Raw genomic sequence first — 25,581 nt, forward strand, 5'->3', positions numbered from 1 at the left:
TCTGACCAGCCCTCCTCCAATGTTCCCTCTCTTCTATCACCCTACCCTCTTCTTGTATCCCTTTCCCTTTCTCATTTTCTGCAGGGTAAGATAGGTTTTTATACCCATATTGTATACATATATTGAGTGTGTAATGTTGTTTCCTGTTTGAGCTATCAAACAGCAATTCTTGATTGATAACTCTGCATTATCTCCCTATTCTATACTTTCTTCTAGTAGGCATTTAGTAAGTATTCATTAACTGACTAATTGATTCTCTCTGCCTCATTCTGACTTAGATATTCTAATTAGGAGAAAACTTTAATGCTGTGTATAATCTTCCCACTCTCCAGTTTCCACACCTTTGCTCAGGCTGTTTCCTGAATTTGAAATAGTCAATCCATCAACATTTATTAAGTACTTACTCTTAACTAATTTACTATTAACTCCATTTCTGCCTATTGAATTCCTATCTATCCTTTAAAGCTCAATGTTTTTGTTTTCTGTGGAGCCTCTTGTAATTCTCCAGTTGTTAGAGACCGTTTCCTCCTCGGACCTCACATCATTTTGCTTATATCCATCAATCACTAAATATTTATTAATCATCTCCTGTATATTATGCTAAGCATGGAAGATGCAAAAAGTCAAAAGACAGTCCATGCCCTTCAAAAAGTTTACAGTCTAATGGAGGACTGTTCCATGTGGCTGTCCCATGTCACAGTATTTTCACATATATACAAACATTTTTACTAAACAAGTTATATATAGAATAAATAGAAAATAACAAAAGTTAAAAGAATTAAGAGAGTTTAGGGAAGGCTTCCCATAGAAAATGAAATTTTAATTGGAACTTAAGAGGAAGCCATATCCTTTTTTGATGTGTTTGCCATGTGCTAATTTATACTAATTTTTTAATGTTATAACTCCTTAGTAGACATAAGGACAGAGACCAAAGCTTGTATTAAGTTTATTAGTATTTCACTTACCATGTAGAACAATAGTATGTATACAATAGATGCTAAATAAATCATGATTGAATTGAGATGATTTGAATTAGATTTGAATGAATGGAAGAAGAGAGCACCTGGTCCTCTGAGCACAAAAAGATAATGGTTAAATAAGCCCAGTGTCTGTGGAACTTAATGTAAAGGTCTTGGTACAGTTATGAAGTGCACAGTATGCTTCTCTTTATCCTAATCTACCTGGATGTTCACCTTGACTTTGGAGCTCTTGTTCTTCTTGTTCCTCATAGAGAGTACCTAAAATCTCTGCCAGAGCCTCCACTGATACTTTAGCTACCTCAGGGGGATGTCTTGTCAATAACCCCTCTGGTTCGAAACCACCCCCCCACCCCCCCACCCCGCCATATGTCCAGCCATCTCCTTCCTGTTTGTTTATTGACTTTGAACCTTACATCTATGACATCTGTGGTTGTCTCAAAAACTTTACTGCATGTTGACCACAAGGGGGAGGATCTAGCCAATTTTGTGTCATTTATTTTGGTTGTAATTTCTGAAGTGATTTAAAAAAATTCCGGTGCTTCAATTATATGTGTAGAAATACATAGTATAGGAAGGAATTTCTTAAGTAAATTCAAATGAGTGTTTTTGGAATTTGCTTTTTGAAGAAATCTTAATCATTTTGTTGTGTTGCAACAAATGAAAGATTAGATTGCGGAGATAACATTATTGGCACTATTAAATGTATATTTATTCAATTTTTAACCATATCAGCATTCTTCTTCCGTTTTTTCTAAATTTTTTTGGGAGTTTTCTGTCCAAGCTGCCACTGGATCATTTATCTCTACTTTTTTTTGACTATTTCTTTTAAATGTGAAATAAATATTATCTTGAACAAACTCTAGGCTAATGAAAATGCTTCTCTGTAGTTGGGGGCTTATTTTTGGTGAGCTCCCTTGCCTTAGTGATCAAAGTTGTTATTATTCACTTGTAGATTGTCCCTTTCCATTAATTTATATTACTCTTGGGAATGTATTTCTGTGAAAATACTGTGACATGGGACAGCCACATGGAACTGCCTCAGAGAGTCTGCAGGGAATACTTAGGGAACCAAATGCTACTTCCCAAACTGAACATTTCCACCAGTTTGATCTAAGTGTTTGTGGCTCCAGACCATAGTGAATCACTAGAGAAGAACACAGAAAAAATTTGGGGAAGTTTGGAAGGGGAACAAGTAAGGACAACTATTACAGTTATCCAAATAAAGCAATTGCTATCAATTAGCACTCTGATTTTTTTTTTTTAAGGAGGTTGTTAGGAACAACACTAAAGAAAAAGAAGTGATGATTCATGAATCCTGATCTATGCACTTTAGTTGTGGGCGATTGAAAGCTAGGACTTGCTGGGAGAGTGATGGAGACACACATGGTAGGTGTGGGGCAGCTGCAGTGTATTAAGAATGAAGAATAATTGGGGAGAAGCAATGCAAAAGAGTCTTCTGGCATAGAATACCAGAAAAGGAGGTGGGCCAGTCAAAAGGGATAGAAAACTAGTAGCTGGAGTCTTTGTGTTTCAGAGGTGTCTGTATAAATGACAAGAGAGCTGAAGGAAAAAGAATCCTCGTATTGGGTGGATCTGCTCTGAAGAACTTACGTAATGACAAGAATTCCACATCATAAGAAGGCAATCATCTATTCTTTGAGCATTTAAGTCATTTAATCTTTGAGCTTTAGTTTCCTTATTTTGTAAAAGTGTACTATATCTACCTTAATTACCAGTTGTTAAAAACAAATTACATATGATGTTACTTTCCTTTTTCATCATCATCTTTGCCAATCTTCTAGGTATAAGGTAGAACATTAGGGTTTTCTTAATTTACATTTCTTTTGCTCTTAGCGATATGGAAAATTTTAAATGATTGTTGAGAATTTACATTTCTTTTGAGAATTTTCTGTTAATAGTGCTTGATCATTTTGTCCATTGGGGAATGGTGTTTATTTTTATATATTTGCAACATTTCCCTATGTATCTTGGACATCAAGCTTTTATCAGGGCAATTTGCTACAATTTTTTTCATTGTTAATTATTTCTCTTCTAATTTTGCCTTCATTGATCTTGTTTGTACAAAACTTTTAGCTTTATGTCATCAGGATTGTCTTACAATCTTCTCAAAATTGTGTGTTTTTTAAAAATTGAATGAGTTATGTATGTGGGATTGAAGAGAGTGGAGTAGAAAATAAAGTGAAAGGAACAGCTAGGTGGTGCAGTGGATAGAGCACCAGCCCTGAAGTCAGAAGGATGTGAGATCAAATCTGGCTTCAGACACTTAACACTTCCTAACTGTGTAACTCTGGGCAAGTCACTTAACCCTATTTGCCTCAGCAAAAAAAAAAAAAAAAAAAAAAAAAAAAAAAAAAAAAAAGTAAAGAGAAAAGTATATATAGCAGCTTTCTCCAAACTGGCCTTTGAAGATATTTGTGGGCTTTTTCACTCCTCTTGATTGAACTCTGTGTGTGTGTTTAGGGAACACACTATCCATTTCATGTAAACTTATGTAAATTGTTATGTGTATGATTTAATTTTTCATCCAAATACACTTGAGGCCTTTGGGAAAATCCTAGTGGAGATGTCTAAAATTAAGAGTTAAGTTGCTGTGCCAATTTACTTATTTGTTTTTGTTATGGGAAAATGTAATTAAAGGAACAATCACATTTTGCTTCCATAGTAAGATGCATTTCTGTGTGCCTTATAATGAAGAAGTGAGGTGGCACAGTAAATAGAGCACTGGGCTGGAGTCTGGAAGACCTGACTTCAGAAATCAAAAATAGTCTCAAGCACATATTAGCTATGTGACCTTGGGCAAGTCATTTAATTTGTTTGCCTCAGTTCCTTAGCTGTAAATTAGAGATAATAATAGCACCAATTTTTCAGAGTTGTGAGGATCAAATGAGATATTTGTTTGAAAACATGCTTACCACAATGTCTGGCATATAGTAGGCTCTGTAAAAGTACTTATTCCCTTCCTTTCCTTATTCATTTCAGCAGTAATCAGGAGTTAATTTGTAGGAGAGTTTAACCAAATAAAAATTGTTATATTGTGTTGATAATTTTCTCTCCTTTCTCTCCTTCTCTCATTATTTTAAATAATGTTATAGGCTAACTGTTCCTTGACAAAAATGTAATTATCATCTATCCTTCTTGTCATCTGTACATTCTGTAACTTCTTGTTCCTCAAGCCACATTGACTAGGATTTTATGCTAATAATTTATGAGGAAATGATGTGGCCAGGAAAGTTCAGTTCAGTTCATAGCCACAAGATGGAGCTCATAAAACAAGTCTGCCCATTTTGTTTGTGGGTGTTTTTCTTCCCCCAGCTCTTCATTAAGAACATAAAACTCCTAGATTAATTTATACTTTACAAAATCATAGAATTTTCAAATCACCTATACCAACTCCAACATTTAACAGACAAGGAAATTGAGGTCCATAGGGACTTTCCTAAAAAACATCAACTATGGTCTTACTCCAAATCCAAAGTATTTGAACTATTCCTGTGTCTTTGCACAAGTCATTTTTACCTTTCTAGGTTTCAGTTTCTTCACCTCGAAAATGAGACTTAACATATGAATGGTATCACTTTCATTGTGTAATATTAATTTATTCTTGTTCCGCCGTGGCTTATATTTAACCAAGTCCATAAGAAGAACATTTAGGTACTTCTATGGTCCCTTTCACTCAGTGGAGCTGAAATGACTTTGCTGCACATGAAGAAAGTGTATCCACTGTTACATATCTCTCCACAAAAGCATGAAGCAGTTGGTTAGCCCTTTACTAGAGTTATTCAGTTTATTTGACAGGAATGTAAAATATTTATGGGTGACTAAATGAATAGAACTTCTAGGCCTAGAGTCAGAAAAATCTGAGTTCACACCTGGTATTTGATACTTACTAGCTGTGTGATCCTGGACAAGTCATTTAAACTTTTATCTGTAAAATGAGTTGGAGAAGGAAATACCAAGCCACTCCAGTATCTTTGCCAAGAAAACCCCAAATAGGATCATGAAGCATTGCACTTACTGGAGTAATTGAGCAGCAACAACAAAAATATTTACATGCGTTTACACATTTATACATGCAATTATCCCTTCCACATTGCAGGGGTGAGAAACATGATGCCCTGTGATCTGGAAAATTTATATAAAATATTTTGGCCCTTTCCTCATACCAGAGAAGATCTGAATTATTATAGTATTAAAAGATAAGATATGTTGATACTATATAATACTATACATATTCTGACTTTTTAAACTTTTTTTTGGTTGTCTGCTGGTCTTCATGTGCTATCTTTGGCTTTTGCAAAACTACCTGAAAATTCATTTAATTCATTACTCCAGCCCATGATATATCAAAATTGTGATGGGGAAAGTTGCAGTGTAGAAGGGATAACTGTAAATGGAAACCTAATACTTGAGCTTGACCGCCTAAATGGTTAGTGAATATCTACCCATAAAAACATATACATATATAGATCAGTCACATATCACATATATTATATAACCAACCATTCCTATATGTCAGAAATATTCATTTATTTATTAAGCTCATAGACTTATAAGTTGGTAAATTTTAAGGCTGGAAGAGACCTTAGAGCTCATTTAGTCCATCCATGTCATCTTAAAGATGACAAAGAGAAACTGAGGCAACTGGAATTTTCCTGAGATTTTTTAGTTACTATGTAGTAGGGAAAAGACAAAATCCCAAATTTTCCTTATTAGTCCAGGGTTCTTTTTTTATTCAAATATTGTTTGATTACTAGGATATTATACTAACCATTATAATTATTACATGTCATGACATTATAACATTCCATGCTTAATGTCCTTTTGAGAATGAGAATGAGAGTGAGTACCACGGATGTTCTCCCATATGACAGTATAACTGAAACCAACTTGCAGTTGTTTTTCAACACATTATAGTTATCTGATTCTTGAAACTGTGTTGAGAATGTTGTTGGATTTTGAGGACTTTGGTTTGTGGTTTTCAAGAACTGGTACCCAGCATGCTGTATCTTATAAGAAGTGATTTTATGTCTTATTTCTAATTTTATATAATGTCCCTCTTCATCCCCTTAATTCCCTAACACATACCTTGTCCTTTTGAATTATTCATTGGGATTGATTTACTACTGACACAAGGCCTGAATTCTGTCCAATGAGTCATCCACATAATTTCCTTGAATGTTGATCTTTGGAAGTCTCCCACCCAAAACATGACGTACTCTGGACTCTCTTCTGGTAAGTTTATTTCTGGCAAAAATGTGTGTGTGTGTGTGTATTTGCTTAGCTCTAGGCATTACATTCTTAGAAAATTCATACAAATACAAATATCAAAGAATGAAACTGGCTATATCCATCTTCATGCTGATGTGATCAGCCCCACTTTATTCTACTAGCCAGAAGAGGAGTCTCTTATTATTGTATTTTCCTTCTAAGAATTTTACATGCACCTTACCAGCATCCCTGTTAGAAAAAAGATGTCCCATTTTAGGGGACAGAAAAGTAGAGAAATATAGTTGTTAACTTTTCCTTCAGGTAATTCTTATAGCTTTTCTTCCCATCCCATCACTTCATGTCTAGATTACTGCAAAAGATAACTGATCTCCCTGTATCTATTGTCCTGTTACACTTACTGGCAACAGATTAATCTTCCCAAGAACAAAGTAATGATGAATCTGCCTTCAGTGTGAAGCCCTTCATTATCTCCCCAGTTACTAGTGCCCTCCCTCTCAAACTACCTTGCATTTAACTCTGTTGTATATATTTTGTTTATTCATTTTATATGTATGGTATATATGGTTTTATATGCCCTCATTTAGCCTGTTATAAGACTATTAGTTCATTGAGAATCATAATGGTTTAATTCTTTGTATTTTTATCCCCAGTATCTGGCACAGTACCTGTCATAAACATTTGTTGACTCATTGTTAATTGGCTTTGGACCCTAAGCTTTCAGAGTCTCAATGCTGTGTAAGGAATATAATCTCCAATTTCTCTAGTCTGATCTTGTCCTGGTGTGCTCTCCCTCTCCTTTTCCCTCTCCCTTTCTCTCTTTCCCCCTCTCCTTCTCTCTTTGCCTCTCTCTTTCCCTTTCCCTTTCCCTCTCTCTCTTTCTGTCTCTGTCTTCTTCCCTAATTGCCAGGAAAGTACTTCATTCCTAAGCTTCCTGTTCTTCGTATATTGTAGGCATTTCTTTGTATAAGCATGGTATATCATCCCCTATTCCCCAGCCTATTCATATCGCCCTGGGTACAATTCTCCTACACCACTGTGATACGGAGAATTCTCCTCAGAACTTCTAAAGCATCTATTATCTGTATCATTTATTTGAAGATTTGGTGATTTATTGATATCTCTTGCTTGTTATATTTTTATAAACTCCTTGAAGATAAGGATTATTCTCTTAGTATAATATTAATCTGTGATTCTATATAGTTGCAGATTAATGCATTATATTTAAATTTCATTTCATTGGAATAACCTACTTTTGTTTCTCAAGCAAATTGAGGAGAAACTATACAAATAATTTCTTTTGAGTCCATAATATGGACTCCATACAAAGTTCTGTTTATGAGATGGTGGTACCAATTGGACCTCTCCCATTACAGTACATAATAGACATTCAGTAAATATTTATCAACATAGTCCTATGGGTTCAAAAATCTGTTTCTATATATTCAAAATATTATACAACTAATTATTGTCTAATTGCAACAAGATTAAAAAACTAATTCCAAATCATGATTGTTCCTACATTATGCTTTTGGTGGATATGTTGAAATTGAGTTTAATTCTCTTCTCTTGAAATTGTGTTCAATAAATAATTTTTACTATTTGGAAAAAATATTTCCTAATAGGGCAGCGATAAGGATGCTTTTTAGCTAGGTAACCTATTACCTTCTTCTTCCCTGCCCCCTTCTAAAGTTTGCCTGCTTGCTTTATCAAGCAAGTATTCAAATTGAAAGCTTCATCAGTCTAAAGCTGATAAAGACCTCAACCATGCCGCTATAGGAATCACAGAGGTATGAGTAAACGTGAATGATTTTATTTATTTATTTATTTTACATAAAGACATCTGTCCAAGTGGAAGAACTACAAAGGAGTAAATCAACACAAAATATATCTAAATTTAAATCTGTAGAGGGGAAAATACTGCTAATAATGGCACTTTCTGTGATGATTTTCTCATACAGCATATACACACAGAAACACATACATTTTAAGCATTCAAAAATGTTAATGTTAAAGAGTAATAAACATATCTCATTTTTAGAAAATAACTTAATAAACAGATTCTTCACATGTGCCTCTGTACATCAGTAGGTTTTTCCTCTTCACATATATATACAGTACTTATATGGGTACTAAAGAGATTGGCTCATATTTACAGGAAAATCAGGGAAGCTCAGGTTTGATATAGGAAGGCTTTGATTTTTAGCATCTATTTTAAAAACTCAACATATGATCATGCCTTCTTTGCTATAAATGATGGTTGATTCTTCCATGATTACTGCTTCTAAATTACATGTGACTTTGTATTCTCATACATGCATGCTTGTATAGGCATTTCATATACTTCATTTATACGCTGGTGCTAACCAGTTTTAAAAATCTGTAGTATTGATGGATTAAATTTAAGATTAAATTTACTTTGCATAAATAATTGCAAAGTAAGAAAGATTTTTTTTTAAATATGGACTCTCTAACCATTAATAATTACAGAATCACTAGTAGGAAAATCAGCAACTACAAGATTATAAGCAAAAAGTTTTGCCAGCAAGTGCCACCAAAACATAAGACTAAAAATGTGATCCTGTGGGTCTTATAAAGCAATTGGAAGAAATATGTTTAAATTCACAGTTCACCTTGAATTTTCCAAAACATGTTCTTCCCTCTAACCCTTTTTCCCCCTCAACAACTTAAGATCCTCTTCATTTATGGCAATAGAGCTGAAATGTCAGAAATAAAAAATACAGCCGAGGCAAGAAAAATGCAAATCAGCCATGTTGCATCAAAGATGAATTTAGAGAGGAAACCACAAGAAAATAGATTCGCCAATGAGATGTGAAAACCAAATTATGCAGTATGTTAGAATTAACAGTAAAAGATGTCTTCAAATCTGGAGAGGACTGATAAAAGACTGGTGGTGTGTGAAGCATAACAGCAGGGGACCTGCTCTCAGTGGAAAAGAAAAGAACAGAGAGAGATTAAAAAAATGGGACAGAAGGTTTACTTTTGCAAAATGATGGAGTGAGATTCCCCAGGGATGTGGAATAAGAAGTGGAATGGGCCACAAAAAAAAAAAAAAAAAAAAAAAAAAAAAAAAAGGAATGCTTAAAACCAACTTTCATGAAGCTACATTCTCAAGATGCAGTTTATAATTGTGGATGTTCCTAATGTCACTCCCAGCATTGCATTAATCTTTCCATCTAGGTTAGGATGTTGCTGAGATTATTGGTTTAAAAGTTGGGAGTGATGACCTGGATAATGAGTATGATATGTTAGTGCTAACAATATCACTTAGGTTGGGATAAGGTAGAGGATAGGAAAAGGGTGCGTTTGGAAGTATCCAGACTGTACAGCTTAACTATGGGAAGATGATAGGGCAAACAGGCTGTAAGGAAGAGACTATCCAAAAATATTATTCTTTCAAGTAGGTGGAAATAATGCATGAAGTGAAAATCCTGTAATTTGCATAGGAAGTCTGTTAATGGTTGAGAAATTGAGGTGGAAAATATGATTGAAGGACAAACCTGTGAGTTTGGGGAAGACCACTTTCTGTGGAGTCCATTCTGGGATCATTCATGATTATAGGCCTCTGCCTTCGTAAAAGAAGAGTTCATAACCTTCTTTCTGGAGCTCTTTCTTCCATATTAAAAAAAAAAAATCAAGATTCAAAGAACATGAAACTAGAAAGAGCCTTTAAAATAGAGATTCTTCATTTGGCATCTGTGAACTTGTTTTTTTTTTTTTTTAATATGCTATATTTTGATAACTCAATTTTATTATATTTGATTTTCTTTTAAATTCTCTTTATTTTATGTTATGTACTGAAAAAAAATTATTCTGAGGAGATTTCTCTAGATTACCAAAGAGGTCCATGAAAACTTTTTTTTAAATACCTCTGCTTTAAAGAAAGAAGAAAACAACTAATCACTTCCTTACCTTTTTCCTCTTTTCTACAATGAAATGATTAGAAATCAGATGTCAAATGGATAGATTCAGAAGGGTACTTGGAGACACTTAGGGAGAGAGTTAAAGGACTTTAATATATCTGCCTATGTTTACATTTAAAATGATGCTGTTGCAATATACTGACCAAGATGTTAGTGAAATGCAGTTTTTCCTTAGTAACTAATTTTCTTTTTCTATTGTGATATACTATTGGAGAAAGCCACATACTCTAATTTAGTAATCTTTCTCTCTGAAAAAAGAACATTCAATTCAATTTTCTAAATCTGGCAAAGTGGGCCTGGAATAGGTTGGGAAAGAAGTCAAATTTGCTGTTTTACATAATTTTAAAACCTGAGACTCTTGAAAGAGATTGATCCAGCTAATGACTCTTATTGGCAAAATGTAACACCATAGTCATTTTTTTGGCAATTTGGAGTTAGATGAGATCTTGGGGGGAAAAATAATAGTTTGTAGTGATACAGCCTAATGCCCAAGTTCTCCTAAAGGACCTAGTGGGTCAGAAAAAGTTGAGTTGTGGTATTACTGTAGACCTGATAATGATTGAATGAAGAGGAATGATGTCAGGAGAGTATAAAGGACTAGCTGACTGAGTCAGCATCTGTTTGTTTTTTCCTTTTCTGTGGGAGGGAAGATTGAATGATGCAAAAAGATTTTGACTGAGCTTTATGTAAGGCTTAAGTAGTGGAGGGGTGAATGATGATTTATTCACACAATAAAATTACATTGCTGTTTTCTTGTCATTGTCAATCAAATCCTGCCATTTGCTACCTTTGTGACCTCAGGCAAGGCATAACCTTTTTGGCCCTCCGTTCTTCAAAATGTGGGGGATGAAGGGAGGAGGAAGAGGTGTAATTGGATTAGATAACCTCTGAGTTCTTTCCAGCTCTAAACCTAGGGTCCTCAGTGGCTCTGAGTATTCCTTTCAAGTGTTCCTTTCACAAATGTTCGTTTCAAAAAATAATTCACACATGTGGATTTTCTTTGTATTTACCTTATCTTTAATATAGAAATTGCTTCCACTTTTCTATGGTCATTTCTGATTAGTAGTAAGTCTATATTAGGTTACCTTTCAATTCAAATAAATAACGAGGAGTGTTGCAAATGTAAATTTTTAATCATTATAAAGTGTCAGGGACAGCTTAAGAAATCATATTGTTCGCTCTTGTATAGTTGTTCAGACATTCTGTCCTCCTTCGTGCAAGATTATGCTACAATTTACCAGAATAGATCTTCACATCTCTTTTATATAGTACACTCCAACTCAATCAATCATATTTTAGAGATTTTATATTTTCTTTTCATTCCATTTTTTTTTTTTTAATATCCTTGGACTTGGAAACTAACTTTGTAGTGATTGAGAATTAGAAGTCTGAAAATCAGCCCTATATATTGTCTCCATGATAGTGAGAAGAATATTAAGTATGTTATGATGTATAAGAATTAACAATTCCTTTAATACTCTCTTAGATTATTCCACAGCTTATAACCAGGCATACATACATACATATATATGTATATATATTTATTTATTCTTACTCATTTTAAGAAGTTTTAGTAATATCACTGTGGCATAAGTGCCATAAGCTTTTCCTATGCAATATTTAATACAACTTGTTAAAAGGAAAGAGACAATGACAACTGAGTTTCATGAACATGTGGACCTTAGGTAGTTGGTTTTGTTTTTTTAATTAAAAGAAAAAAACTACATTCCACCATCATTCTGACACTTATAATTATTTCCTTCATTTTAATACTTAGTGGATTTCTAGTAAATATCTGTGCTTCTGTTTAAAAAAATCAAGAATAGTGAAGAATCAAGTATTTTCACAATATAATCAAGCAAAGTATAAATACTGGATTTCCAGATTCTTATTACTTCATTTAGAAAAATTCTAATTTAGAAAAGGTTTAAAATGAGTAAATTACTTCAATGACAGAGATCTCAAAATGCACACATTTTAAGGGAAAGAAACAGATAAGTTAATAATATTGTAGCTTATATTTCATTTCAGACTGTTTGAACAGTCTATTCTTTTGATCAGCATTACCTTGGCCAGAGTTTGACCATCCTGGTAAAGACACACAGGGCATGTCAAGAAAAGTACTAAGACTATTCCATTTAGAATTATTGCATCTCTTTTTCTAAGGAAGAAAAACATAGCATTGCCCTTTCCTTGGACAGATAACAAAGTGCTTTATATCCAATCAAAACTCCATTTTACCTTTTAGTCATTTCTCTACCCAGGATTATTAAAACTGGGAAGAAATGCAGAACTCAAGCTTACTGACTCAGTGCTTTGAAAGTGCTCTCAAATGCCAGCTTGTCTGACCTGCCTGAGGTTTCTGTTAGTATTGCTGTGCCAGCTCTGTTAGAACAAGTGTCTCTTGGTCAGTAAGAATAGCAGCCCCCTTCCAGTATCCATGTGAAGAGCTTCTAACAAAGTCCTTGGTAAGAAGCCACAGGATTGTGCTACGACCTGGATGTGGAAGTTCTGCAACGCTTGCACTCCACAAGCTCCTCGTAGCCTACGTCATCACCTGCTGTACTGTTGCTCGGTCATGAGAGCACCTCTGATGCCCACAGTGCAATTTTTTAATCAGTCGGCGTAGCTTACCAGGAAAATTTTTGTTGATGTAGCGGTAGAGAAGTGGCATCACAAAACTACTCGAGAAAGCTAAGAACTTTGACAAATCTTTGATGAAATGCAGTATCCTCATGTAGTGCTCATCCATGAGTTTTCCTTGTGAGACAAGGAATGTGTTCACCAGGAGAGTTAGATAGTAAGGGGTCCACAGCACAAACTGGGTACACACTGTGGCAATCAGAAGCCTGTGAACAGAAGGGTCCAGTCTTCCAGTATCATGATCCAGAGGTGTGTCCTCCTTCCGTATTCGTAAAATTAACACAAGTGCATAAAGTACAGCAATGGCAGGAACAACATATCCGATAAACACCATGATGGCATCGGCTGCCTCCTTGTTTTGCATCTTGGAGCACTCGATGAGCTTTGTGGACACATGGCTACAGATGTAGAACAGAAGAGAGGAAAAGCTTGTAAGCATTGCCCCTCCCCAAATGAATCCACAGACATGCTTAGTGTTATACACACTAGACATGTAAGTCCGGGGTAGAGCTCGCTCAATGTAGTAATCCAGGCTAAGCAAGGTGGTTGAATACATGATGACCAGAGAGGAAACATTAAACAAAATCAGCAGTGTGATATAAACTTCACTGTTAAAGCTCCAGATGGCCCACTTGGTGGTAGTTGGTCCTAGAAGGTATATTGGTGCAACAGCATTAATTATGAGGCCAGCAATGGCAATGTTCACAAAGTAAACATCAGGCATAGTCATCGTAGCCTTGTTGTACAGATTGACCAGGACCAGCAGGGCGTTGTAGCAAAGGCCAATCGGGAAGCAGATGATGAGGTAGAGGAGAGAGAAGACGGAGAGGATGAGGTGGAAGTCATGGCAGAGGAGTTGCTCCTCACTGTTCTGGGTACCATTGAAAGTGTCGCAGCTCCACATAGTGAACCAATCAGCAGTGGTTTTTCTGATGACTTCCAGCTGTTCTGTGAAGAAAGAAGTAAGAGCAAATTAGTTTGTAACACATCTCCAGATGTATTGTCCCTAGGCATATCTTAGACATCTGGGATAGCAGGGCTAGAAGAGAAGCCACGTGCCTTTATCACAAAAACAACAGCAAGCCAGTGCCACATTTCAAAAGGAAGAGTCTCTTGAGGATTCCATCTCTTTCCTTGTGTGTTTTTCATGCAAGGGTAATAAACCATCAAAATGACTGCTGTCTTATTAGCCCCAAACAGGGCTGGTTATGACCAGAAATTTTATGATGTAATAATTTTACTGGCCATGGTGAGTCTCTCTAATGTAATTTCTGAATGAAATCTGAGTAATGGATAATTCATTCAGGATGCTCAACCGGAAGTTTTTAAAAGGCTGCTTCAGGCCTTTTCCTACCTCTCAGTCAGGGGATGGGTGCTACCCTGACTGCTTAGAATGGGTGAGGCAGTGCCTGACATAGTCATTTCCAGGAATTGAAAATAAAGTGAAGGCCTTGCACTTCATCTCTTTTAAGATGTTTCTAAATAGTCTTTTAGGGCAGGGGTAGATTTTTCCCATCAGAAAAGTCATACTTCTGGCAGGACAGCCTTGCCTTTGCCTTATAGCCAAGAGGAGGGTGAGTGAGGAATGGGGAAAATATCCTTCACTCCATCAGACTAGAAGAGTCTCTGTGGTACAGTGAAAAGAATGCTGATAGCTAGGACTTGAGTTCAGATCCTGCTTCTGACACTGCTGCTAAGAGGATTCTTAGCAAGTCATTTAACTTACTTAGGCCTCGTTTTCTTTCTAAGATGAAGGAATTAGACTAGATAACCTTGAAATCTTTCAGATATCTTTCAGATATAATTCTGTTAGACCATGTCATTGATAAAGTTATCATGATATCAATCCTAAACTCGTCTATCTGTAGCTTCCACATATTCCACCTGATTTTAATCTAATAAATAAAATATATCTTAATGACAGTTGATTTTCAAGTACTTGAAGACAGTTACTATATCCACTTCTTCAGGCGAAACATCCCCAAATTCTTCATATGATGCTAATCACCATCTTGGTTATTCTCTTCTGAATACTCTACAGCTTATTGGTATCTTTTTTTTTTAAAATTTTTATTTAATAATTACTTTATATTGACAGAATCCATGCCAGGGTAATTTTTTTTTTTTTTTACAACATTATCCTTTGCACTCGTTTCTGTTCTAATTTTTTTCCCCTCCCTCCCTCTACCCCCTCCCCTAGATGGCAAGCAGTCCTTTATATGTTGGATATGTTGCAGTATATCCTAGATACAATATATGTTTGCAGAACCGACCAGTTCTCTTGTTGCATAGGAGAATTGGATTCAGAAGGTATAAATAACCCAGGAAGAAAAACAAAAATGCAGATAGTTCACATTCGTTTCCCAGTGTTCTTTCTTTGGGTGTAGCTGCTTTTGTCCGTCATTTATCAATTGAAACTCAGGTCTCTTTGTCAAAGAAATCCACTTCCATCAAAATATGTCCTCATACAATATCGTTGTCGAAGTGTATAATGATCTCCTGGTTCTGCTCATTTCACTTAGCATCAGTTCATGTAAGTCTCGCCAGTCCTCTCTGTATTCATCCTGCTGGTCATTTCTTACAAAACAATAATATTCCATAACATTCATATACCACAATTTACCCAGCCATTCTCCAATTGATGGGCATCCATTCATTTTCCAGTTTCTAGCCACTACAAATAGGGCTGCTACAAACATTTTGGCACATACAGGTCCCTTTCCCTGCTTTAGTATTTCTTTGGGATATAATCCCAATAGAAACACTGCTGGATCAAAGGGTATGCACAATTTGATAAATTTTTGGGCATAATTCCAGATTGCTCTCCAGAATGGTTGGATTCGTTCACAACTCCACCAACAATGCATCAGTGTCCCAGTTTTCCCGCATCCCCTCCAACATTCATCATTATTTTTTCCTGTCATTTTTATTGGTAGCTTTCTTAAACCATCGTACTCAGAACTAAGCACAGTGTACTCCACATGAGGTCTGATGATAGCAGAGTACAGTGTGGCTATTCATAGAATCCATGTCCTCCTTAATGCAGCCAAAGGGGAGCTGCTATATCACATTGATGATCATTTTGTTTAAAATCCACTAAAATCCCCATGGCTTCTTCAGAACAATTGCTGCCCAATTATGTTTTTCCCCTATTTATTCTTATGAAGTCGTTTTTCAAATACAAGTGTAAGACTTCATTTATTGCTATTCAATTTAAACTTGTTAGATTCAGCCTATTACTCTAATTTGTTCTGTAGTTCCTTACACCGACATTCATTGTGTCAGCTATCCCAACTTATATATCTACTAATCTGATTATAATTTGATGCCTAGTCATTGATATAAATGCTAAACAATACATTGTTAGTGATATACAACAGTTTCTAACTTTTAAGCTACTATTGATTTCTCTTATTTCTTATAATCACTGCTAGTTGGGATAAGGATTAGGGCAAGGGGTGTATGATTCTAGAAGTGATTTTCTTACAGGTATGCAGAGTAGAATTTTCCTTTGAGAATCCCTGTGAACCTTGTATGATGAGGCCAAATCAACATCAATCTGCCTCAGAGATTCGCCAGGCAAAGTTTCAAAATCATGAATGACCCATTTGGGGGATTCTTGCTTTATAAGACACAAAATTCTATTGCCCTTCCAGCAAGTATATGTTTTTTGGAAGCACATAAGTCTCTGGATCATTATATGTAGAAATCTCTGATTTCCCAAAATAGGGTGGATTTCAAAATTGTTCAGACTCTTTGGAAGGATCCATTGTCTCAGTGTATTTTATGGTATCTGTAATGGGAAAAATACTGGGGTTGATGTGAGAGGACCCAAATTCAACTGTCAGCTCTTCTTTTGGCAACCTTTAGGTCTTCAGATAAATCCCATAACCTCTCTGAACACATTTAAAATGAATCTGTAAGCTTAAATTTTGTGCTTTCAAGATAGAAAGTTAACTCCTTTCTCTCTTTTTGGTTTCCCAGTCAAAACGAGTATAAAACAAAACTCAATTTGCCAACATCAAGTAAACAAAACTGTACCAATATTAGCATGATTACTTCAATACAAAATTGATGTATAACACAAATAAAAACAATTCAGTGGTGAGTATTCTTTTGTAGGTACCAACCCTTAACCTTAAATAGTTTCTTGAGGCTAAGTGGCTTACATGTCCATGATCATATAGCTGTTAAGTATCAAAGACAGAATTTAAACAAATGTCTTCAGCTAGCTAAGAAAATTTAAAAAAAAAAAAAACAACTAAAATTTCACACTAAGGTATTAAGTGCTTTAAGGTATTAAGTGTACTGGAGGTAACTGGAAAAGTGAAATATGCAATAATGTTTTGTAATCCAGAGATTGACACTCAATAACATGAAACAGTGAATAAATCAGATTGATTTCAATTTGTGTAATAAAGTATGCATAAAATTTAACCTCTACTCTACCTTATGACATATTGTTTCTCTTCTTGAGCAACACTCATGCATCTCTCACATCACTTAAAAAGAAATATCTACTATTAGGAATAAAAATGTCATTCAAATCCATAAAGTAGAATAGCTGATTTTTTAGTTCCTTAATCTTGCCCTTTTCCTAGAACTTTCTTGTAGCACTCATTGAGAGAAAGCTTGGTTATCTTAATTGTGATTTTCCCAGCCCTCCCCCTCCAAGGTTTTTTAGCTAACTTCCTGTGCATTTCCTTCCCCTCTCTTCTTCCTCTTCTTCCATCTCCTGCCTATTCCAGTTCAACATGCCAGATGAGTACAGTCCTAATATGCAGTTAAAATGCAGTCTTTAAAATTGTCATTTCCTCTTTGAATTTTTAAAGTTTCTACTTCCCCTTACAGAAAGGATATGCATCCCTCCACCCCCAAAATGTATCTGATTGTGAAAACTAGTGGAAGTAGAAAGCACAAGTGTTTGCTGTACTTTTTTAATGAGTTAACTTTGCAAAGCTTTTACATTATTCTTTTACCCTTTTTTCCTAGCAGAATATTATTAGCCATTGATAGGTCTCTGTTAATGAAATGATGTGGTTTTCATTCCATTGTGTATGATTGTTTCCAAAATTGAAACTGTTATTGTTCTGTGAGGTTCTGTTCAGCTACCATCATCAAATTATATATGACCCAACATTTTTTTCTCCTTTAGACAGACTTTCCTTGTGAAAACTCAACATTTTTATGAACACCTGTTTATATGTACTAATTTTTGAGTCCTTTACTTACTATATGTGAAACAAAAAGATGAAAATTAGATACAGACCTGCAGAGAAAGCGCTTTTAGGCATGATCAAAAGCTACATGGTCTGACTTACAGAAATGGGAAGCAATGTGTATCATGTACATTTTTTAAATTGTTGAAATAGAATCATTTGTCTTAGCAGCTGCATGAGACACATACCCTGAATAAGACACATACTCTTTTCGTGAAAAGTTGTATTTCATTTGCTTCCTCTTCTTTCCTCCTCACCCTCGACCCCAGATCATTCCTGGCATTCCCTGTTCTCCTGATATTTGGACTCCCCTTCAGTTTGACTATATCAGAAACACACATTTTACTCAGAATCACTTAGTTTTGGGGACTGTCTGCTTTGCAACACTCATGTCAATTTTCCCTCTCATCACCCGGGGCAGCTTTTTGTACATCTGCACTCTCACAGCCCCACGGAGAAACTCTTACCTTCAGTTCACGCCATACATTCCTGTGTACCATGAAGTCCGGACTCAGTCAGAAGGAGGAAGCTGACAGAAAAGATCTGCTCTGTTTTTCCTCTGGAAGGAAACTTACTGCCTCCCTATCAGCAGTGGACATGCGGCGTGGTGTTTCGCGCGCCTGTGTGTGTGTGTGTGTGTGTGTGTGTGTGTGTGTGTGTGTGAGAGAGAGAGAGAGAGAGAGAGAGAGAGAGAGAGAGAGAGAGAGAGAGATTGTTTTTCCTCTAGTAAATTACTCACAAAGTTTCTGCTTCATTTGGCAGGCAGCAGTGGCCCCTCCCTCTCTCTGTTTACAGCCAGTTGCAACGAATGAGAGGTCGTGCTGCCTGTGAAGAGAGTGGATTGTACAATTAAACATAGCCAAATCCTCTTGCTTTCGATTCGTTAGACTAAGGGCTTCCTAGAGGACTGAGGTTGGCTTTAGGGTTCAGCCAACTGTTTCTCTCTTTCCATGTGGGAGTTGCTCAGTCGCAAAGGGGAAAAGACTTAACCATTTTTCATTGACTTGGCAGAAGGACTTGGGAAGCATCTTATAATCATGGTTTCCTAATAGTTCAGAGTGATAGGAAACATGTTTGAGAGTGGAATTTTTGATTTTGAGGAGATAAACTGAATGGATAGGTTAACTGGGTTTCATTGTGAAGTTGTCACAGGAAGGAAAAGTCTGACAGCGAGCCAGCACAAACTGTCCCTGAGAGGATCTGGATTCAAATTTTGGCTCCTGACTCCTAGCTGTGTGACTTTGCTTAAGTGTTTTAACTTTCCAGGGTCTCAGGGTCTTCAACTGTAAAATGAGGGTGCTAAACTAAAGAGTCTTCCTGGTCCCTTTAAGTCCCAGTTCTATGACAAACGTGTTTGTTCCAAACCAGTGGCTCCAGTCACAAGGTGGATAAAAGGGACTGACTGTAGGAAGCTTAAAATCAGAAGTGAAACCAGAAAACAGTTAAGTAGCTTTGGTGTGGATGTATGTGGTACTAATGCAAACTAAACTGGAGGTAATCTGCCCTCATCCTTTTAGTGATAATGCTATATAACTTATCAAACTTGCTGAATGGTGATTTGGCAAATGTCTTTTTTTTTAAGTGCCTGTCCTCTTTTTAGTCAGTCTCCTTTAGATAGAAGCTGCTTAGATTGTTAATATATGGCTCCCAGGGAAGTAGAGCAGAAGAAATTACAAGAACAGAATTGTTCTATCTTTTTCCAAGAACAACTTAATTGGAGGGGAAATTATCACATGAAATAAAATCTGGTCACGTTTTTCTTTCCTTGTTCATATGATGTCATGGCTACTGGCTCTCTTCATTTTAACATCATTTTTAAGGGCACATAATGTATTTGTTCTAATTATTTGGGGAACTAAAAAAAGCATTTCTAAACAAGAAATTGAATTTTGATGATGTTTGTGGTTATTTTATTATTCAGTTGCCTACCATGGCTTACAGGACAGGGATGTAGATTGCAAATCAGCCATGAAAAATCTGCACCAGAACTGTATTGATAAATAATTATATTAGTATTTATCTTTTAATAAATTTAAATTAAGCAGAGGTAGCTTGAAAATAGTGTTAGACTTATAAAGTCAGGAGCAAATTAAATCCAGATACTGCTTTTGGTAATTTCCAGTTGTTTGAATTCATTTAACTCTTGAGCCTATGCATTATGTACATCATAATACTGTCATGAGAATGTACTGAGATAATGTTTGTAAAAAGCACTGCAAACTTCCAAATCATATATGACTGTTATCTATATGTACGAATATTTTACAACTTTTGGAAGCTGAAGATGTCTTGATTTTCCTTGTTTATCAATATCTGGAATGCTACCAGACATGTAAAAAATAAATCTCTTAATACATTATATAATGTTGTATACCACAGATATCTGCATTAGTTTCTTTTTCCCCTACTAGACTGACACTTCTGTGAGGCAGTGACCTTACCATATTCCAACTTTTTGTATTCCTTAGCACCTCACATAGTAAGGCACTTAAATGTGTATTGTATTATTTTCATTTGGAATACTTCCAGGAATTTCAGGAACACTGCAAGCTATTTGTGATTAACAAAATGAACTTTAATCTGTGGCCCTTTCCTGAAGGCCCATGATCTTGCCAGTCAATTCTGAGGTTTGGAAGAAAAGCTGTCTATCATATACCTTTTATGTCTTCATGGTGCATGTGGAGGGAGGGGAGAGAGGTGTCTTTGGTTTGAAAGCCTTGAATCACTGGCATTGTTCTGTAGAGTAACCGAGTGATCATTAAGAAGAAATATGTTCCTGTGTCAGAGGATATAATGTATAAATAAAGGGGAAAGGAAAGAATAGGAGTGGAAGAAAAGTGACAGTGGCCAGAACACATGAGAGGAGTTCATTTCCATGCTCTGCCCTTTTCAAAGCTTTCGTGTTTGTTTCAGAGGAATCCACAGGTTAGGAGAAAGTCAAGAAGCAAGGGTCTTGAAATGTCAAAAAAAAAAAAAAAAAAAAAAAGAAAGAAAGAAAGAAAGTTTTCTTTTGCTTTCTAGCATAGATTCCTCAAGGAGCACTGTTGCAGTAATGTCAGTTTAATTAATAAAAACACATTCTATGAAGAAAGGCCACCCAGGAGAATGATTAATGGTAATATCATTAATGAAGACAGCACTAAAAGACACATGCAATGACCAATGAATAGTTTCAAATAACTTGATAGTACAACACATTTCTTTTTTGTGAACAGGTATGTGTGCATGTGTGTTGGATATGTATATGTATTACATGTGTATACACACAGAAAAATAGATATTGCATACACGGTATATTTTGTATAAATGTATAATATTACACACATGTTAGAGAATACATACATATATACATGCATGTATATTTGTGTGAAATGCATTTACATAGTCATATACGTATAAGCATGGTCACAGTAGTAAACAATGCTTGACTCTTATGGGAGGAGGTTGGATAAGTAAAGAAAGATGTTAATGGGAAGTGATTATAGTGTCAAAACAAAATGTATCAATTAAACTTTTTTTTTGAGGGGAAGTACATTTATACAAGCATTTTAATTTATTTTTAAAATAAAATTTTAAGTGAACATTTAAGAAAAAGATGCTTGAGGTTTCCAAACAAATTAATATTCCATAATACCTAGGTGAATGCAACATCAATTGATAATGTTGTCAAAACTGGGAAAAAAAAAAAAGACAATCACATTTCTATAAAGCATTAGTATTATTTACCAAAAGAATATGGTTGTCCCACTCAAGCTTAAGCTCAAGGAACTGCACTGGGATTGGATATGAATCTGTGTGAAGTGGGACACTGAATGAAAAGCTCTCTCCAGGCTAGTTGGGTTCTGTACAGTGAAATGGCATATGAAATTAGAGTAATGCCAGAGTACAAACATAACATCTAAGGAAATGTTTTCTCCCATCTTAAACACAAAGGTGATTAGAGAATTAAATTTCCTACTGTGGGTAGATGAGTCACTTCCATTATAATGCAGGAATTCTATAGATTAAAACTAGGATATTACTGGCTTTAGTCATGGAAAAAATCCTGCTTTTTTCAAGAGGTTAGATCTAATCTCCAGAATGTGTTCCCCAAACCTGTTATTTTGACATCAATGATAGGGCCAACATCTGGTTTTACCAGGCAAGATGCCTGAACTTGAACCAGTGAAACAGGAGCCATCTGCTCTCTTGATTTGATGGAAGATTAGCACAGGTGACCTGGCAACCCACTGATAATATGTTCTTATGAAATAATCATCTAATCTTAGTGAGTTAACACCAAACAAATGGAGAACAGAATGAGATATCTAAGAGTAATCATTTGCATTCCAAAAGTTCCCATTCCTATGCATTTTAATTTCTTTCTTTGTCTTGCTCACTTTTGCAAGGTAGAAAAAGCAACTTGGAGATAGATAAATTACTTGTGTTGATAGAATCTCCAGTTCAATTCTATCTAACAGATGTTTATCACATTTCTGCTATATGGAAGAAACTGCTAGGGAGTAGGGCTATAACGACACAACCTCCAGAAGCTTCCATTTTGTAGCGAATGCATCACATGCATAGATAAGAAAGCACTAACCCTTGGGAGGACCAGGAAAGGCTTTGAGGAAGGGACACCTGAGCTGAGTTTTGAGCAGGCTTGTTGTTCTCTGTCAAGGCTGTGGCCCACTTCACAGAGACATGAGCTGGAGAGAAAAGAGAGGCCCTCATTGAGGAAGAAGCTGAAACCCTTTGCTTCCCACTCCCTTGGCTACGTGAGGACAAATAGCTGGAAGTACCCAGCACAGAATGAAACTTCTTATCAGGACCAAAAAAAACCCTAGGCTTTCCTAACATAAAAATGATCACTGACATTTATATAATGCTTATAGGTCTGGGAAGAGCTTTACCTATACTGACTCACTTGATCATGATATAATACCAGACATTGGTATTATCCCCTTTTTTACAGATAAGCAATCTGAGACTCAGAGGTTAGTTAGACATTAGTAAGTGTCTAAGTCAGGATTTAAATTCAAGTCTTTCTGACCTCAAAGCCAGTCCTCTAGCTACCACATATCACACTGCTGCTCTAGCATGCAGGCTTTGTCACAACAGGAGACATTCCCAGCAGGGGAAAAGTCCACTGAATGGCAGCTAGATGCACAGATCAGGAAGCAGCATTATTTAAATGTGCTCTTACTCATCCTATTCCTTTATCCTCCTCTTCTCCTCATTTTAAATTTGTGTCAGACTTTTCTGCTAACCCTTTCCTTTTCCCTAGCATTCATTTCAACTCTATGGACTGCAAAGAACTATAAGAGGCCCAAGTATTCATGGGAGTGAATGGGACTGATTGGATGAAGCTTTTTCAGTATTGAGACTAAATCACATAATCCCTATTCCCAGTCTTGAACCCTGGGTTGAAGGGAGTCATGCAGTCTCTAATGGCCAGACCCACAGGAAGTACCGTGACCCACAGGAAGTGGCGTGACCCATAGGAAGCAGACAACATTGGTCAAGGATGATTATGTCCTTTTAGTCTATCCAATGAAAAGGCTTGGGTCTTTTCCTATTTAACTAGGCATTCTACTTTCCGCTGGTCAGATTCAGGAGCACATGGCTCCCAGATGTGTGTCTGGGCCTCTCCCTGTAGGGATTAAATAAATGTTTTCTCTTTGTATCTGAAGATGTCTCTCATTAGTTAATTTGGGAAAAGGGGTCTAGCACCTGTCCCACACAAGAGGAATGGAAGAGTTGTCCACTGTCAAATTTGAAAAAAATTGCCAGTCAGATGCTTGTAGGCATATGTGCATTCATGTCCAAACTCTTGTTTCCCTGCAACCCTGGCCTGAGCTAATAATCTGGAATTAGTCAATCTCACCAGGTTGTTTCTCTATCAAGGATAGAGGATAATTTCTTTTTTGATTTGTGGACTGCATTTAACATGGAGCCGATATCTTCTATGTTAACACACAATAAAATGTTCCTTTGATTCTAATTTGAAAGTTACTCATGTTACCCCAGAAGTGCAGCATCAGGTACAACATGATGACATCAGTTATCTCACACACACACACACACACACACACACACACACACACACACACCATCCCCGAATCCTTTAAATCTTACTATGTTCCTGCTTCAAAAAATGTGGTAGGGAATGACTATTTGGCAGCACCTCATGACCTTTAAAAAGAATTGAGTGATTTGGGTTTGAACCCCAGCTCTGGGAATTACTGAATGTGTAATGATTTGAACAAGTAATTTAGCATTTCTGGACTTCAATTTCCTCATTTGTGAAATGAGAGTTGGGAGAGATGATCTCCAAGGTCCTTTATAGCTGTAAGTCTGTGATCCAATGATAAGGAAGGTCCTCCAGGATGACTAATATTTGAAAGTGCTAATTAAGATACAGAGGATGAAGATGAAACCAGAAACCCAGACATGGAGATCTGATATGAGATGGTGGTGGTGGTGGTAGTGGTGGTGGTAGTGTTAGTAATTGCAGTAATCATATTTACCAAGTCCTAATGATATTTCAGGAGTGTGTAGGTTACAGAATTAGATGTAATATTTGATCAGTGAAATCACACAAAATGTAAGTTGACTTTGTCTCTTGAAGCCTGAGGCATTGGAAAAATTTTTAGGAGAAAGTTCTTGTAGCCATCTGGGATTATTATGGGAGAACATACAAAAAGAATGAAGGGCATAGGAAATAAAGAGGAGAGAACCTATTAAAGATATAGGAGGGATATATGAGAAATCAGTGTGAGAGATTATTTTGGTAAAGAAGGTGATCTTTTAAAAAAAATTGATAAAATGCTGCTCCCAAATCAAAGACAGAGAGCCTGTGTGACATTAGGCAAGTCACACAATCTCTCTTCTTTGGTTTCCTCATCTGTAAAATGGGGATAATGATAGCATCTACTTCATAAGGTTGTTGCATGGATCAAATTAAAGTATATACATATGCTCCTTTCTCCTTTTCTCTCATTATATCTACACACATATAATATCTAAATCTCTTTACAAGTCTTAAAGTAGTATATAAATATTGGCTGTTATTAATGCCATTATAATGCTCACAACAAAAGTAATGACAGGGGAGGCCAGGTGCCTAGTGGTAAAAACACCAGAAAAACATCTGGACCTGCTTCTAGCATTTGCTACCTTTGTGACTCAGGTTGTCACCTCCTTTTTCCAGGACTGTTTCTTCCTCTGAAAAAATGAGAGAATCATCCCTGTATTACAAGAGTCAGCCTACCGGTGATAGAGGAAGAGCCGGTCTCAAAGCCAGGAAGCCTTGAGTAAAAGGCCTGCGTCTTGTAGATACAAAGCATGTCACTTAGTAAGGCCCTTTCCTTCTCAGTGCTCTGGAACCTAGATCCTAGGGTAAAGGTAACTCTATAAGACTATATGTATAAGGGATAGATTTATAGCACCATAGGGAATTTTCTCACCTGAGAGTTAGATATACTATTAAAACCATAGGTCCATTCTGCTCTGTGTGTGTGTGTGTGTGTGTGTGTGTGTGTGTGTGTAACTTTTCTGTCTCTAATC

At 36.1% G+C, this 25,581-nt stretch overlaps 2 protein-coding genes across 6 annotated transcripts in view; one reads left to right on the forward strand and one right to left on the reverse strand.

Moving 5' to 3' along the window:
- The window catches only part of C1H7orf50 (chromosome 1 C7orf50 homolog), a 360,775-nt gene that overhangs the window by 146,407 nt on the left and 188,787 nt on the right, over positions 1–25,581 (forward strand). The window lies entirely within an intron of this gene.
- The window catches only part of GPR146 (G protein-coupled receptor 146), an 86,175-nt gene continuing 68,618 nt past the window's right edge, over positions 8,025–25,581 (reverse strand). For 2 of the 4 annotated variants that reach the window (XM_052000375.1, XM_052000393.1), the window contains exons 2-3: positions 18,773–18,858; positions 8,025–13,762 (exon numbers count right to left, since the gene is read on the reverse strand). In XM_052000375.1, the coding sequence (XP_051856335.1) occupies positions 12,717–13,718 (1,002 nt within the window). In that variant the 5' untranslated portion in view covers positions 13,719–13,762; positions 18,773–18,858 and the 3' untranslated portion in view covers positions 8,025–12,716. Of the gene's footprint in view, positions 13,763–18,500; positions 18,656–18,772; positions 18,859–25,581 lie in introns of those variants that run through there. The other 2 variants (XM_052000385.1, XM_052000400.1) reach the window with 2 other exon arrangements.

The sequence above is a fragment of the Antechinus flavipes genome, chromosome 1 (genome assembly GCF_016432865.1).
Source record: "Antechinus flavipes isolate AdamAnt ecotype Samford, QLD, Australia chromosome 1, AdamAnt_v2, whole genome shotgun sequence".
NCBI classification, from domain to species: Eukaryota; Metazoa; Chordata; class Mammalia; order Dasyuromorphia; family Dasyuridae; genus Antechinus; species Antechinus flavipes.